The sequence below is a fragment of the Thalassophryne amazonica genome, chromosome 17, assembly GCF_902500255.1.
Source record: "Thalassophryne amazonica chromosome 17, fThaAma1.1, whole genome shotgun sequence".
In the NCBI taxonomy this organism is placed as follows: domain Eukaryota; kingdom Metazoa; phylum Chordata; class Actinopteri; order Batrachoidiformes; family Batrachoididae; genus Thalassophryne; species Thalassophryne amazonica.
This window is the reverse complement of record NC_047119.1, coordinates 60495831-60508835: the sequence shown is the minus strand read 5'-3', so window position 1 is coordinate 60508835 and position 13005 is coordinate 60495831. Positions and strand designations below refer to the sequence as shown.

General features: G+C 39.3%; 1 protein-coding gene across 1 annotated transcript in view; it reads left to right on the top strand.

The window, feature by feature from the left end:
- The window catches only part of grk3 (G protein-coupled receptor kinase 3), a 184566-nt gene that overhangs the window by 102150 nt on the left and 69411 nt on the right, over positions 1-13005 (top strand). The window contains exon 3 of the mRNA XM_034193073.1: positions 12821-12894. Within this exon, the coding sequence (XP_034048964.1) occupies positions 12821-12894 (74 nt within the window). The remainder of the gene's footprint in view (positions 1-12820; positions 12895-13005) is intronic.

The following is a 13005-nucleotide window of genomic DNA, read 5'->3' as shown; positions in this document are numbered from 1 at the left end:
GGGAGGGAGAGTTGTGCACACTGTAAACACAAACTAAATTTAAACTGTAGATCCTTTAAAGGATCATACAGACGTAACTTTAATTGTAAAATTGCAGGTCTTTGGACCCGGAAACAGCTTTATCAGGTGATGCGTTATGTCAGTGCTTAACAACCGGATATTCAATTGAATACACCACAAAGACAAGATATTTAATATAAATGTATTTAATGATAAATGTTATTGTTTTGTGCAAATATTTGCTAATTTTGAAATGGATGCCTGCAACACATTTCAAAAATGCTGGGACTGTGGTATGTTTACCACTGTGTTACATCCCCTTTTCTTCTAACAACACTCAATAAGTGTTTGGGAACTGAGGACACTAATTGTTGAAGCTTTGTAGGTGGAATTCTTTCCCATTCTTGCTTGATGTATGACTTCAGTTGTTCAAAAGTCCGTTGTTGATGTATGGCTTTCGCTTTGCATGGTAGAGTTTTAACTTGCACTTGTAGATGTAGCGACGAACTGTGTTAACTGACGATGGTTTTCTGAAGTGTTCCTGAGTCCACGCAGTAAGATCCTTTACACAATGATATTGGTTTTTAATGCAGTGACGCCCGAGTGATCAAAGGTCACGGGCATTCAGTGTTGGTTTTCCGCCTTGCCGCTTACGTGTAGAAAGTTCTCCAGATTCTCTGAATCTTCTGATTATATTAGGGACTGTAAATGATGGAATCCCTAAATTCCTTGCAACTGAATGTGAGAAACATTGTTCTTAAACTGTTGGACTATTTTTTTCATGTAGTTGTTCACAAAGTGGTGATCCTCGCCCCGTCTTTGCTTGTGAACGGCTGAGACTTTTGGAGATGCTCCTTTTATACCCAATCATGACACTCACCTGTTTCCAATTAACCTGTTCACCTGTGGAATGTTCCAAACAGCGTTCATCAACTTTCCCAGTCTTTTGTTGCCACTGTCCCAGCTTTTTTGAAACGTGTTGCAGGTATCCATTTCAAAATGAGCAGATACTTGCACAATAACAAAAACATTTGATTGATTTTGTTATATTTATTTTATTTCAATCAGCACACTCATGCAATAACAGAAAATAAATGAATGGATAAAAAAAAAAAACATAATTTACTGAAAAAACAAAACAAAACATGTAGCTGAATGAAAGACTGAAGCTATCTTGCTTTTAAATGCCCTAACGTATTTATACTGTGTCAATATAAAAAATAAAAGATTTCTATCAGACTATGAACAGTAATATGAAAACAATCACAATTAATCACCGGTAGTTTGTCAGTTTGAACATTAAATATCTTGTCTTTGTGGTGTATTCAATTGAATATCAGTTGAAGAGGATTTGCAAATCATTGTATTCTGTTTTTTTTTATATTTCACACAATGTCCCAACTTCTTTGCAATTGGGGTTGTATTTTAAATTTTCAAAATGCACAGTGGAGTTTGCATATCAGCCTGCATTGTAACAGTCATTTATTTCCATAAAAAAGAAATACTAAGCCCCCTCTGAGTCATTCATGAGCTGTGCAGGGATAACACTTGGGATAACTTGGGACCGAGCTTCATCAAGTGTGAGAACTGTTTACCACTGCAGATTAAATCATGTTGGTGGATTTTGTACATTAACATTCTAGCAATAGCTTTTTTTTTTTCCAGTGCCACAGTGCTGTATATATTTTTTGTGGTTATATTAAAAAAAAACACTTTGCAGTGTTTTCAGTAAGGAAGGAAATAGACGTTGGAATTGAAAAAAGTAGGTTTTCACACCTTATCTTGTGCCCACTGTGAATATAAAAGGTGTTTGCAGTATGGGAGGGAGTTTCTGAGAAAATTTTTTATTTCTTTGTGTCCGTAGATAGTTTCTGGTGCCCTTTCAGAATGAAAATAAGAAGGAATGTCATTATAACAAACTTATGAGTTACAGTAATATTGTATTTTTATTATTACCAGGAATGTAGTGCTGTAATTTTCACTCTTTTACCTTTTCCGCATTATTTAAATGCTCTTCCCTCTAAGTGCATGCACAGCATGAACTCTATTAAAGCATGAAAAGAAATAACCTAATGTTAATGAAAATATCCGTGCATGTGGGCGAGCTGTGCTACGGTCGTGACCCAGAACAGTGTGGTCTCACATCATGTCCTTGTGCTGCATCTACCACACTACAGAACCACCACATAAGAGCATAGTATGTCTCATCTGAGACTCTGCAAGTAGCCTCTCCTTTGACATAAAATTATTCCAGCAATACACAAGGATATTCTGGACAAAAGTGTGCTAAAACATACAGTTGGCCAACTATTTTTGGTCTATTGAAAATGTGATACAAAAAAGTAAATTGGTTGCATTTGTGTAGCAATTTTCCATCTGATAGTTTATCTATCTTTTATCTAAAAATACCTCTGATCTGATCCACAATGCAAGTTGTATGATCTATTACACCCTGAGCGTAAGTAGTACGAAAGCGCATAGCGCGGCTGTGTAAGAGGCGCCGGAGTTAAAGATGGGTATTTTGCACTTTCTGCTATTGTTGACGTATAACTTCTAAGAGTCTAGTCAGCAGCTATAAGACAACTCCATCTGTTTTTACATGTGTTTCCAAGAAAACAAACATGATGTTGCATTTGTAGTAATATGATTTTATCATGATCCAGTTGGGGAAAACTGTGCTGTAAGCGCCGGTCTCGCCTGTTGCAGTGAAGACTTGAGATGTAGCTTGAAACATATTCAGTGCAACAGAAAGTGTTTCAGCATGATGCTGTTGTGTAGCATCACTCTGGGCTGCTGTACTGCAAACATGATACATCTACTGTATGACAACGTGTTGAGCAGTACATCCAAAATGTGCTTTCAGGAAACGATAAGCAGAACGGAAAATGTCAAAAGAAAAAAAAAATCCTGTTAGTTTTACGTGTGTATGCATTAGTTGGTTTTTATTTTATTATTTTATTTTGGTCGATGCCTGTTAGTTTATGAGCATATCCAGCTGTGATTGGGGAGTGAGTAGATGATAGAAAACAGGCTTTGGTGAGAATGTCGTTGCACGTTATTTTTAGACAGCTCAGGTGATCTCACTAATGAGGCAAAGCACAGAGGAACTTTTGCTTGATTTGAGAGAGCTGCGTGTCACCGGTCTTCTCTGGAAGAGGCCATTTGTTGAATTAGCCGGGCAGTGTTGAAGTGTTGTGTACTTAAGATTAATCCCCGAGTCTTGATGATGTAACAAGTGTCCCCCCCCCCCTTCTCTCATACCGCTGTCACACATTTAGTCTTTGAAAATCTGTGAATGTATGTTGGTTAGGGTTGCAAATGTGACACTCTTTGTGCAAACAGAACTCCATACATGCACCATTAGCTTGTTTATGTGTGAGTGTCAGTATTGGCTAACACGGGAAGTGATGCATCACATCTGGCACAGAGATAAAGCAGCAGGGAAGAAGTGAGAATGGATGATGTAGGCGTCAACCCCCAAACAACTGGTTTCTGCTCCTACACGGTAAAAATCCACGGCTCGGGATTCACTGATACGCCATGTAACTAACTGTATCAGCTTGGAGACTGAGCATGCTTTACAATATTTTAAATGCATGTTATTTTCTTTAAATAAAAGTGCACATTAATCAAACATGTCTGCTTTGCTGCAACTTGCATTTCTGGCTGGAGCTTTTCAAAGATAATTTGATAAGCTCTACTGCATAAACGTTTGATGTATGGTAATGGCCCAGTGCGTTCAAAAATTATTAAAAACAGTTTGCTAAGTAGTTAAAATGTGTTCACTTTTCTCTTCTATGTACTTGTGTAATGTTTATGTTTAATACTTATTAAATACATACATACATACATACATACATACAAACATGCATGTTTGTTGTTTTTTGGCCATGTCTGTCTGCCTGTGTGTGACCAAAATAACTATTTTGGTCAGAGTTTGACAGAACTTGATGGATTGACTGAGGGTCAGCCAATGACCAAGTGTTTTGATTTTGGGAAAAATTGGTTAAAAGCTTGGGTCAGAGTACAAGATCGAAACTAGGGTCCAGTGTTCAGAGGTAAAGTATATTTGGAAAGGCTGTTCCAAATAGGGATGCACCGATCAGTTCCCGATAACTGAATTTGGATATCTGCCGATACCGATACTTTTCCGATCCAATACCAGAGCTCTGTTTGCTTTAATGTTATTGTTGTCATCATTGTTGATTTTACATGAGGATTTTCTTCAAAAGAAGACCTGAAAGTTGAGCTACAATTTGCCAGAAGGTGTATCTAAGATGAAAGCCTAGATTTGATATTTTGATGAAAGAGTTATTTTTATTTTTATAGACTTAAAGAAAAAAGACACCACTCTTTCTCTTTCTTTCTGCCTGTCTCTCTCTGTCTCTCCCTCACTCTCTGTCTCTCTCCCTCTCTGTCTGTCTCTCTCCCTCTCTCTGCCTGTCTCTCCCTTGCTCTCTCTCTTTCTCTCTCCCTTGCTTTCTCTCTCCCTCCGTCTCTCTCTCTCGCTGTTTTCGTGCTGCGTAAACTTTGAATTTTTGGGAAACACAAAGCCTTTCAACTGTAAAATAAATATATCATCACTGACGCTCACACACAGGATTTCAGTGGAGTCTTTTTTTTTTTTTCCCCCCTTTCAGCGAACAGAATCTCTGTTGGGCTTCTCCTCCTTGGCTGCATGCTGAGTTGGCTTTTCATAGCATTTTACAGCCTTGGGACATTGAAGCGGCTAACTTTCTAGCACACATTTTCAGCAACAGTTCAGCTAATATTTTGGAAAATCTGTGCTCAACAAACAGAGAATTTGAACCCAAGAGCTGAGCAGAAATTTGCCGCTACACACAGCTAGAACACTGCGGAAGATAGCGCTCTCAAACAGCCCGGCTTTATAAACCCTCCCTTCCTCCTGCTTTGCATAAACAAGCAAAGAGCAAACAACAGCAGTTGAGAGGACTGAGTTGAGAGGATTTATAGTGGCTCTTCTCCGGTGTTGGAATGTCATGGGTTGGATCGGTGTTTTCCGATACCTGGGATCGGATCGGTCCCATCCCTAGTTCCTAGTACTGTATTTTGTCACGCAAACAAGCCATGATTACTGTTAAACTATTGTGAACTCACATATTACCGACCATGTATCGCCTTGATATTGATCACATGACCTTTGTCTCTGGGTGACCTTGGAAGATCAAAGTAAAGTCATAACCCTTTAACTTGAACAATTTCGAGTCAGGGATGTATGTTAGTCAGGGATAAAGAGCAAAAAAGATAAAACAAACACTTTTTAAAAGAAAAAAATCTGAATTCTGTTGTGTCTACCATGAATACTAATGATCAAAATATGTTTCACATTGTTGTGATGATTTTTGGGGACATTAGGGCATTGTAAACCTGCCTGTTGGGTTGGTGAGTTCCATTTGCCCATCAAATTTTGATGGGTGCAGTTTTGTGAATCCCATTCGGAACAGTTGTGCTCCTTTGTGTACTATCATTGTACTGAGGGGGTTATTTTGTAGTATGGCTATTAAGTGACATTTTGTGAACTCCTTATGCATAACTTACCAGGAGGACCAACCTTGAGCAGCATGTAACCTGCACATGTTGTTGCCCTGCAGTGTAGTTACTTGTTATAAGCTGTTTCATGCTCTGCTATAAGATCAATATTCTGTATCTGCTGATGATTTCACTCTGACTCTAAATCTGTATCGGAAGAGAGGAGGTTGGATAAGTGCATCCTTATTTTTATAGGTTAATGTGCTTATTGTCTGTTTGTGGGCAGGAAGAGGGTAATGCTTCTCCTTGTCTGTTGTCAGTGTGTCCACGTGCATAACTCAGTAACCCCCGCTCCAGTTGAGGTTTAAACAAGATAGGGTGTCACTGTGGCTCAGCCATCCGGATTCAGGTCTAGACCCAGTTTCTAGAATCCCCGATGTTGAACCGATGCTCTGTTATTGGAGGCAGGGTCTGCGTTCTTTGCTGTTGTTTTGTGTAACCACACTGTAAACTGTTTTCTGGGACAGTTTGGAAGGGTAGACTGACCCAACAGATTTATCCTCTGTGTAATGAAAGAAATCTCGTTAGCCGTCTATTTTTGCTAATACCTGTTGCTACTCAGGGAAAGCCACTTGAGAAGTCCATGCAAACGCCACAAAATGACGTGCATTCTCAGCTTTAACAGTGGGACATTATGGATTACACGCATGTGGCAGTTAAGGATGGGTATTGATAAGATTTATCTACACCATTATCGATTCCACTTAACGATCAGATTCCTTACTGATTCCCTTATCGATACCTCTTGTGAATTTTCTGTGTACTAAAAGTAGGCTTTACAGGTTTTCTATGTCAATAACATTTTATTGAGTCTTAAAGTAAATAAATGTGAAATTGGTCACATGATTCTTAATCTCTGGACATAATAAAGTCTACATGGTGGATCCTTGATCTCTGGACATAAATGGAAATAAACAAAATCTGCAGTTTTTGTCAAACATTTCTTTTCAGACATTATTGGCATGAATGTTTTTCCATATATCTGAGCTGAGCTCTTGCAGCTGTGCTGCACATCAGGATGTAATTCATAAAGAATGAAGGACGTCTCATTTTGGGAGGAAAAAACATTTTAGTCAGTTGTAGTTTATTGTCTGTATTACAGAGTTTGGAAAGAGGTGTCATTTTATTTAAAGCGGCGATTTGCTTTGAAGTTATTAATTCAGACTGGACTGTGTCTGGAGCTGTGCCAATGGAACAGAGGACGATTCTCATTTCTTGACTGCAACAAGACAAGAGTCCCAGTTAGTGAATTTAATCCACACAAAAATGACTCACGGTTTTAATGGCTTTGAGAGGGGTTAAGAAGCGGACTTTCCGCTCCTGAAGAGCAGCAAATCAAAGAACCAATGAGCCAGCGGAGCGAAGCATTGCTTCATTGGTTCACACTTCAAAGTGCAGTTGCGCTGCAGAAGCGGCTGATTACAGACCCGCTGCAGGGTCTGTAATCAACTTAGAACAATGATCATTTTCCCTACAAACACCCTCAAAAACAACGGCCAATCTGAAGGACCGATAAGCAAAAAGACTATTGATATCCATGGATCAAATCATTTCTTAGCAATACCGTAAAAAACCGGTTCTCAATACCCGACCCTAGTGGCAATCCACAGCGCATGCTTTTGTGCATGTCTTTCTTTAACCGTTAGAGCTGCCAATCTAAAGTGTCTGTTACACTATGGTGGATTGGAGTTGACAATGTCAGTTCACTCTACGTGTAGCTGAGAACCACTCTTGTTGAAAGAAATGTCTGCTTCAACTACCATTCATAGAAATTCCTTTCTGCAACATTTTTAGAATGTAACAGCAGTGACGCAATCAGAAAAACAAAAACATCTATTCCTATTTCCCATCATCATCCAGCATCCCTCAGCCATTCAGCAGAGGGCAGTGTTCAGCGGGCGAACACTTTCTTTGTAGATTGTTCTGGTGCATCAAAGTTGACTAGGTTTTAAGCAGTTTGTCCTCATTACCGTATATGCCATTTTAATTTAGAGATGCACAAGATAATAATATATATCAGTTTTGAATTTGGTAATATCACACAGTGCGTGTTGTAATCAGTGATGCCGGTAACGCGTTACTTATGTCACTGTGCGTTACTATTATTTTTCATTGTGGGTCGATAGCAGCATTAAACTTGGTCTGTGGGCAGGAGGTCGGGGTTCAACTGAACTGCCCACTTTCAGTGAGCTGTGAGCTTATCATCCGCGGTTTTTTGCAGCTGCTCGACTCGTCGTCACCTCTTAAAGCACGGTGATCAGCACACCTGCACTGAGCTTTACAAAGACATTTTTATACTTTTTTTCCTCCTTTATTTAGAATTCTGAGCTGAGCCGCTCTGTATCTGGTCATTAAAAACAGCTGATCCTCTGCGACGCGTCAACAACTAACACTATTTTCCACTCAAATGCACCTGAACTCGCTTTCTGAGGACCACATGATGTGAAAACGCAATAAAACTTTCTTACCTGTAAATCTGGTCATGTTTTCTGCATAAATAAATGTAATCCATTCTTTGTGCTCAAACGCCAAAGCAGGGGCGAATCCAGATGGAATGGGGGCGTGGGGGAGGGCTGTGCCCCCCTCACAACACCCCTAGATTAAAGGTCCAGTTTTGAAGCCGTTTTTTACTACAACTACTAATATTGCTTAAAATAATAATAATTTCGACAAGTAAAATGTTTAGAGAGAATTTAAATGTTAGAAAAATGTTAGAATTTAATACTTACATTTATAAAAAATGTAGGTTCGAAATTGCAAGTTTTACAGTTACAGTGCTGTCAACAGTTAAATATGAGGTCAAGAAAGAGGTCTTTATTTTACTTTTTATAAAACAAGTATTTATTTTCATTGAAGTCAAGAAAGGGTGACTATAAAGTGAATTTTGGCAAAACAGGTATCATTGTCATGTTGAGGTGGCAGAGGGTTGTTGTCGGCAGCTGGGAAAAGTAACTAAAAAAGTAACTAGTAATCTAACTTAGTTACTTTTACAATTGAGTAATCAGTAAAGTAACTAAGTTACTTTTTCAAGGAGTAATCAGTAATCAGTAATTGGATTACTTTTTCAAAGTAACTGTGGCAACACTGGTTGTAATACAGGACAAAGCAATGGTCACATTACACAAGTCTCAGACATGCTGTAACTGCTCGGTTGCGGTCTGAACTCTGCAGCATGTACGTTCATAACACACAAACTCCATACATGCTGTAATACTGTGTGTGTTTCTCTAAGATACTGGTGTAATGCATATTTCTGTTATACCATCATGGTGTGTATGCTTGGCTTTAGTTGGACCTGGCTTTGTTCCCAGGCTTTTATATTTGTTCTCAAGGCCGTGTGTAAGGTTTTTTTTTTTAGGTAGCCAAGTGGATCCAAGTGACTCGTTATCAGCTCTGATCATGTAGTTAATTCTCTTGCCATGAGTATTATGTAGTGGGAGGGGTGTTTTGTTTATTTTTTTAATAGAGAGAGAGAAAACTGGGAAGTCTAATAAAAAATAAAATGTGTCAAATGATATACATCCAAGCATATGGTCACAGGTTTGTTTGTCTCCAGGGTGGGTCTAAAGTTGTTTGTGGTGGGTGTTGATTTGATTAGATCGTTGCCCACATGTACTCAGTGGTGGGTGTGGGCGATACGACCTAAAATTAATATCCCGGTATTTTTCACGGTATTACTAGTTTTGCACAATATGACACTTTGAGTAATTACATTTTTTTTTTTTTTTTTTTTTTTTTAAGCTGGACTGTGAATGACTGCACAGACCACCACCATCTGTGGCTCTGATCAGTCTCAGCAGCACTGCACTGTTGATCATAGCTGCATCAAAATGTTTATTGAGCTCAAAATTACTGTATATTTGGCATTGTTTTCTCTTATATATAACAATATGTGTGTGTATTTATGTATGTATATACAGTGAGGCAATAAGTATTTGATCCACTGTTGATTTTGCAAGTTTTCCCTCCTATACAAAGAATGAAGATGTCTGTAATTTTCTTGTAGGTACACTTCAACTGTGACAGACAGAATCTAAAAAAAAATTTAGAAAATCACATTGTATGATTTTTAAATAATTATTGCATGAAATAAATATTTGATACAATAGAAAAACAGACCTCAGTATTTGATACAGAAAATTGTTTGCAATTATAGAGGTCGGACATTTCCTGTAGTTCTTGACCAGATCTTCACACACTGCAGCAGTGATTTTTTTTTTTTTTTTTTTTTTTTTTTTTTTTCCCCCACTCCTCCATACAGATCTTCTCCAAATCTTTCAGGTTTGGAGTTTCAGCTCTCTCCAAAGATTTTTCTATTGAGTTCAGATCTGGAGACTGGCCAGGCCACTCCAGGACCTTGAAATGCTTCTTATGGAGCCCCTCCTTAGTTGCCCTGACTGTGTGTTTGGGGTCACTGTCATGCTAGAAGACCCAGTCATGACCCATCTTCAGTGCTCTTACTGAGGGAAGGAGGTTGTTTGCCAGAATCTCACGACATGACCCCATCCATCCTCCCTTCAATACGGTGCAGTCGTCCTGTCCCCTTTGCAGAAGAGCACCTCCAAAACCCCTCTTGGGGTTGTTTTCATCCTCCAAACACGGTGAGTGGAGTTGATACCAAAAAGCTCTTTTTTGGTCTCATCTGACCACATGTCCTCCCATGCCTCCTCTTAATCATCCAGATGGTCACTGGTGAACTTCAAATGGGCCTGGACATGTCCTGGTTTGAGCAGGGGGACCTTGCTGCCCTGCAGGATTTTAAACCATGATGGTGTATTGTGTCACTAATGTAATCTTTGCGACTGTGGTCCCAGCTCTCTTCAGGTCATTGACCAGGTCCTCCTTGTAATTCTGGGTTTTCTCAGAACCATCCTTACCCCATGAGGTGAGATCTTCCATGGAGCCCCAGACTGAGGAAGATTGACAGTCATCTTGTGTTTCTTCCATTTTCCAAGAATTGTGCCAACAGTTGTTTTCTTCTCACCAAGCTGCTTGCCTGTTGTCCTGTAGCCCGTCCCAGCCTTGTGCAGGTCTACAATTTTGTCTCTGGTGTCCTTAGTCAGCTCTTTGGTCTTGGCTATGGTGGACAGGTTGGAGTGTGATTGATTGAATGTGTGGACAGGTGTCTTTTAGCTTGCACTGTGCACAATTTCTCCAATCACAGCCACATAAGTCCATAACTTCTCCTGGGTTGTCTGGGTGTCTTGGTGGCTTTCCTCACTCTTCTCCTTCTTTCACAGTCACTCAGTTTTTTGAGAACTGTCTACTCCATGCAAATTTACCATAGAGTGCCATACTGTTTGTATTTCTGTGTAATTAATGTAAATAAAGTCCAAGACATATTCAGTGGCAGCTTTACCATCAGAGAGCCTCGTCCACAACAACCACAAAAGACTCCAAGCTGTCATTGATGTTAAAGGGGCAATACACAGTATTAAGAACAGGGGTATGTAAACTTTGGATCAGGTTCATTTGAGTAGTTCTCTTGCCATTTTGATTTAAAAAGAGGAAACACAGTTGTTTGACAATAAATGGCTTCACCCAAACACTAACCATGAGTGAAAAAGTTTTGGTGTTGTCATTCATATTCTCTTAAAAATGGCCAAAAAAAGCAAAACTTCTGCCAGGGTATGCAAACTTTTTAGCACAACTGTCCATATTATGTATCCTCCTGACTACCAGGACACACACACACAAATAAATAAATAAAATGTGTGTGTGTTGGGCCAACATCTGTATTGACAATACTCTGCAATCCATATCATAATACCGCTGGTGTAAAGCCCACCCCTCTTCAGGATTTGTATGATCCATCAAATATTAAATTAACAGCAAAATATTTTGATAATCAAGAAATTATGTTGAGTCTCTGGTTTGACGATCTTAAATATATCCTCTAGACATTTTCTTGATCAAACAAGTGATTAATCCAGAAAATCCTCAACAGATTAATTGAAAATAAAAATTGTTTCTTGCAACCCTATAAAACAAGTCATGATTTATTTTCTGTCATTTTGTGTCTCCGGAAGAGGCATGCCCCCCCCCGCGCTTACACACACACACACACACACACACGCACGCACGCACGCACGCACGCACGCACGCACGCACGCACGCACGCACGCACGCACGCACGCACGCACGCACGCACGCACGCACGCACGCACGCACGCACGCACGCACGCACGCACGCACGCACGCACGCACACACACACACACACACACACACACACACACACACACACACACACACACACACACACACACACACACACACACACACACACACACACACACACACACACACACACACACAGCAAAATAGGTGCCTGTTTCATTTCCTTCACTTTATGTACTTTGTGTTTGGATTTATTTTAAATACATATGCTAAATAAATACTTTTTGTGAGAAAATAACAAAAGGTTCAAAATTATTGGCAATATATTGGATATGTTAGCACATATCCTCCTAAACTGCTTTGTAGATTTCACTGAAAAATTGCATCATGATGGCACATCATGTGGAGATGTGCGTGAAAGGAAAATAATTACGGTCTAATTAATGCTTTAGCAAAGGGATAATTGGAGGTTTTTTTAATGTTTACATTTATCAATTACAGAGGTTCCCCAGGATGTTTATTCAGATATTTCATAATAAAATAAGTTACGACCACTGATAAATAATACATACAAGGAACAAATGAGGCAGAACAGGTTATCATGTTGTGAGCTACCTTACAGATCTGTAGGTGTTATTTTTTTCTTTTTAATCCTCCACCACCCACCCTTTTTTCTATAAAGTGTCATCAAGGATGAATTTAACAGCATGTTGAGGTTTCCCTCCATTATTGGTGTTTTGTGGTAACACAGACCGGGTCATTTTGAGCTAATCAGGCCTGGTGTTATTTTCTGTAATTATGAGCTGCGGGTGGATGTATTTTCCCATGAATTAGCCATCAAAAAGATAAATAAATGTTCTGCTGGTTTGAATGGTTCTGTGGAGAGCAAGGCAACCCCTGTCTGTTGTTAAGACGAATCGATCTGCCCTTTGTCACACTTATGTTCTTCCAACAGCTCTTCAGACTGTGCACTGGTTTTACCGACTTAATGATTTGATCTATAATATGAGTGGATTATGTTGTCTCTTTGTAATCACCTTTTTATTTCCCAGATGTTGCTGATTTTTATCAAATCTGGAGAAACAATCATCAGCTTGAATTTTTATTTTTGTTTTATTTTTCCTGATGACTGCTGTCTTCTGTGTCACACAGGCTTTCTGCTGTTCAAAGACTTCTGTATGAATGAGATTGATGAGGCCGTGCCACAGCTGAAGTTCTATGAAGAAGTAAGTAGAAAATGTCACCTGTATGTGTACTTAATTGGATGACGTGGGATGGATCAAAGATTAGACCTGTAATCCTGAACGTTCAGCAACCCGATGTGCAGGAGTGCACAC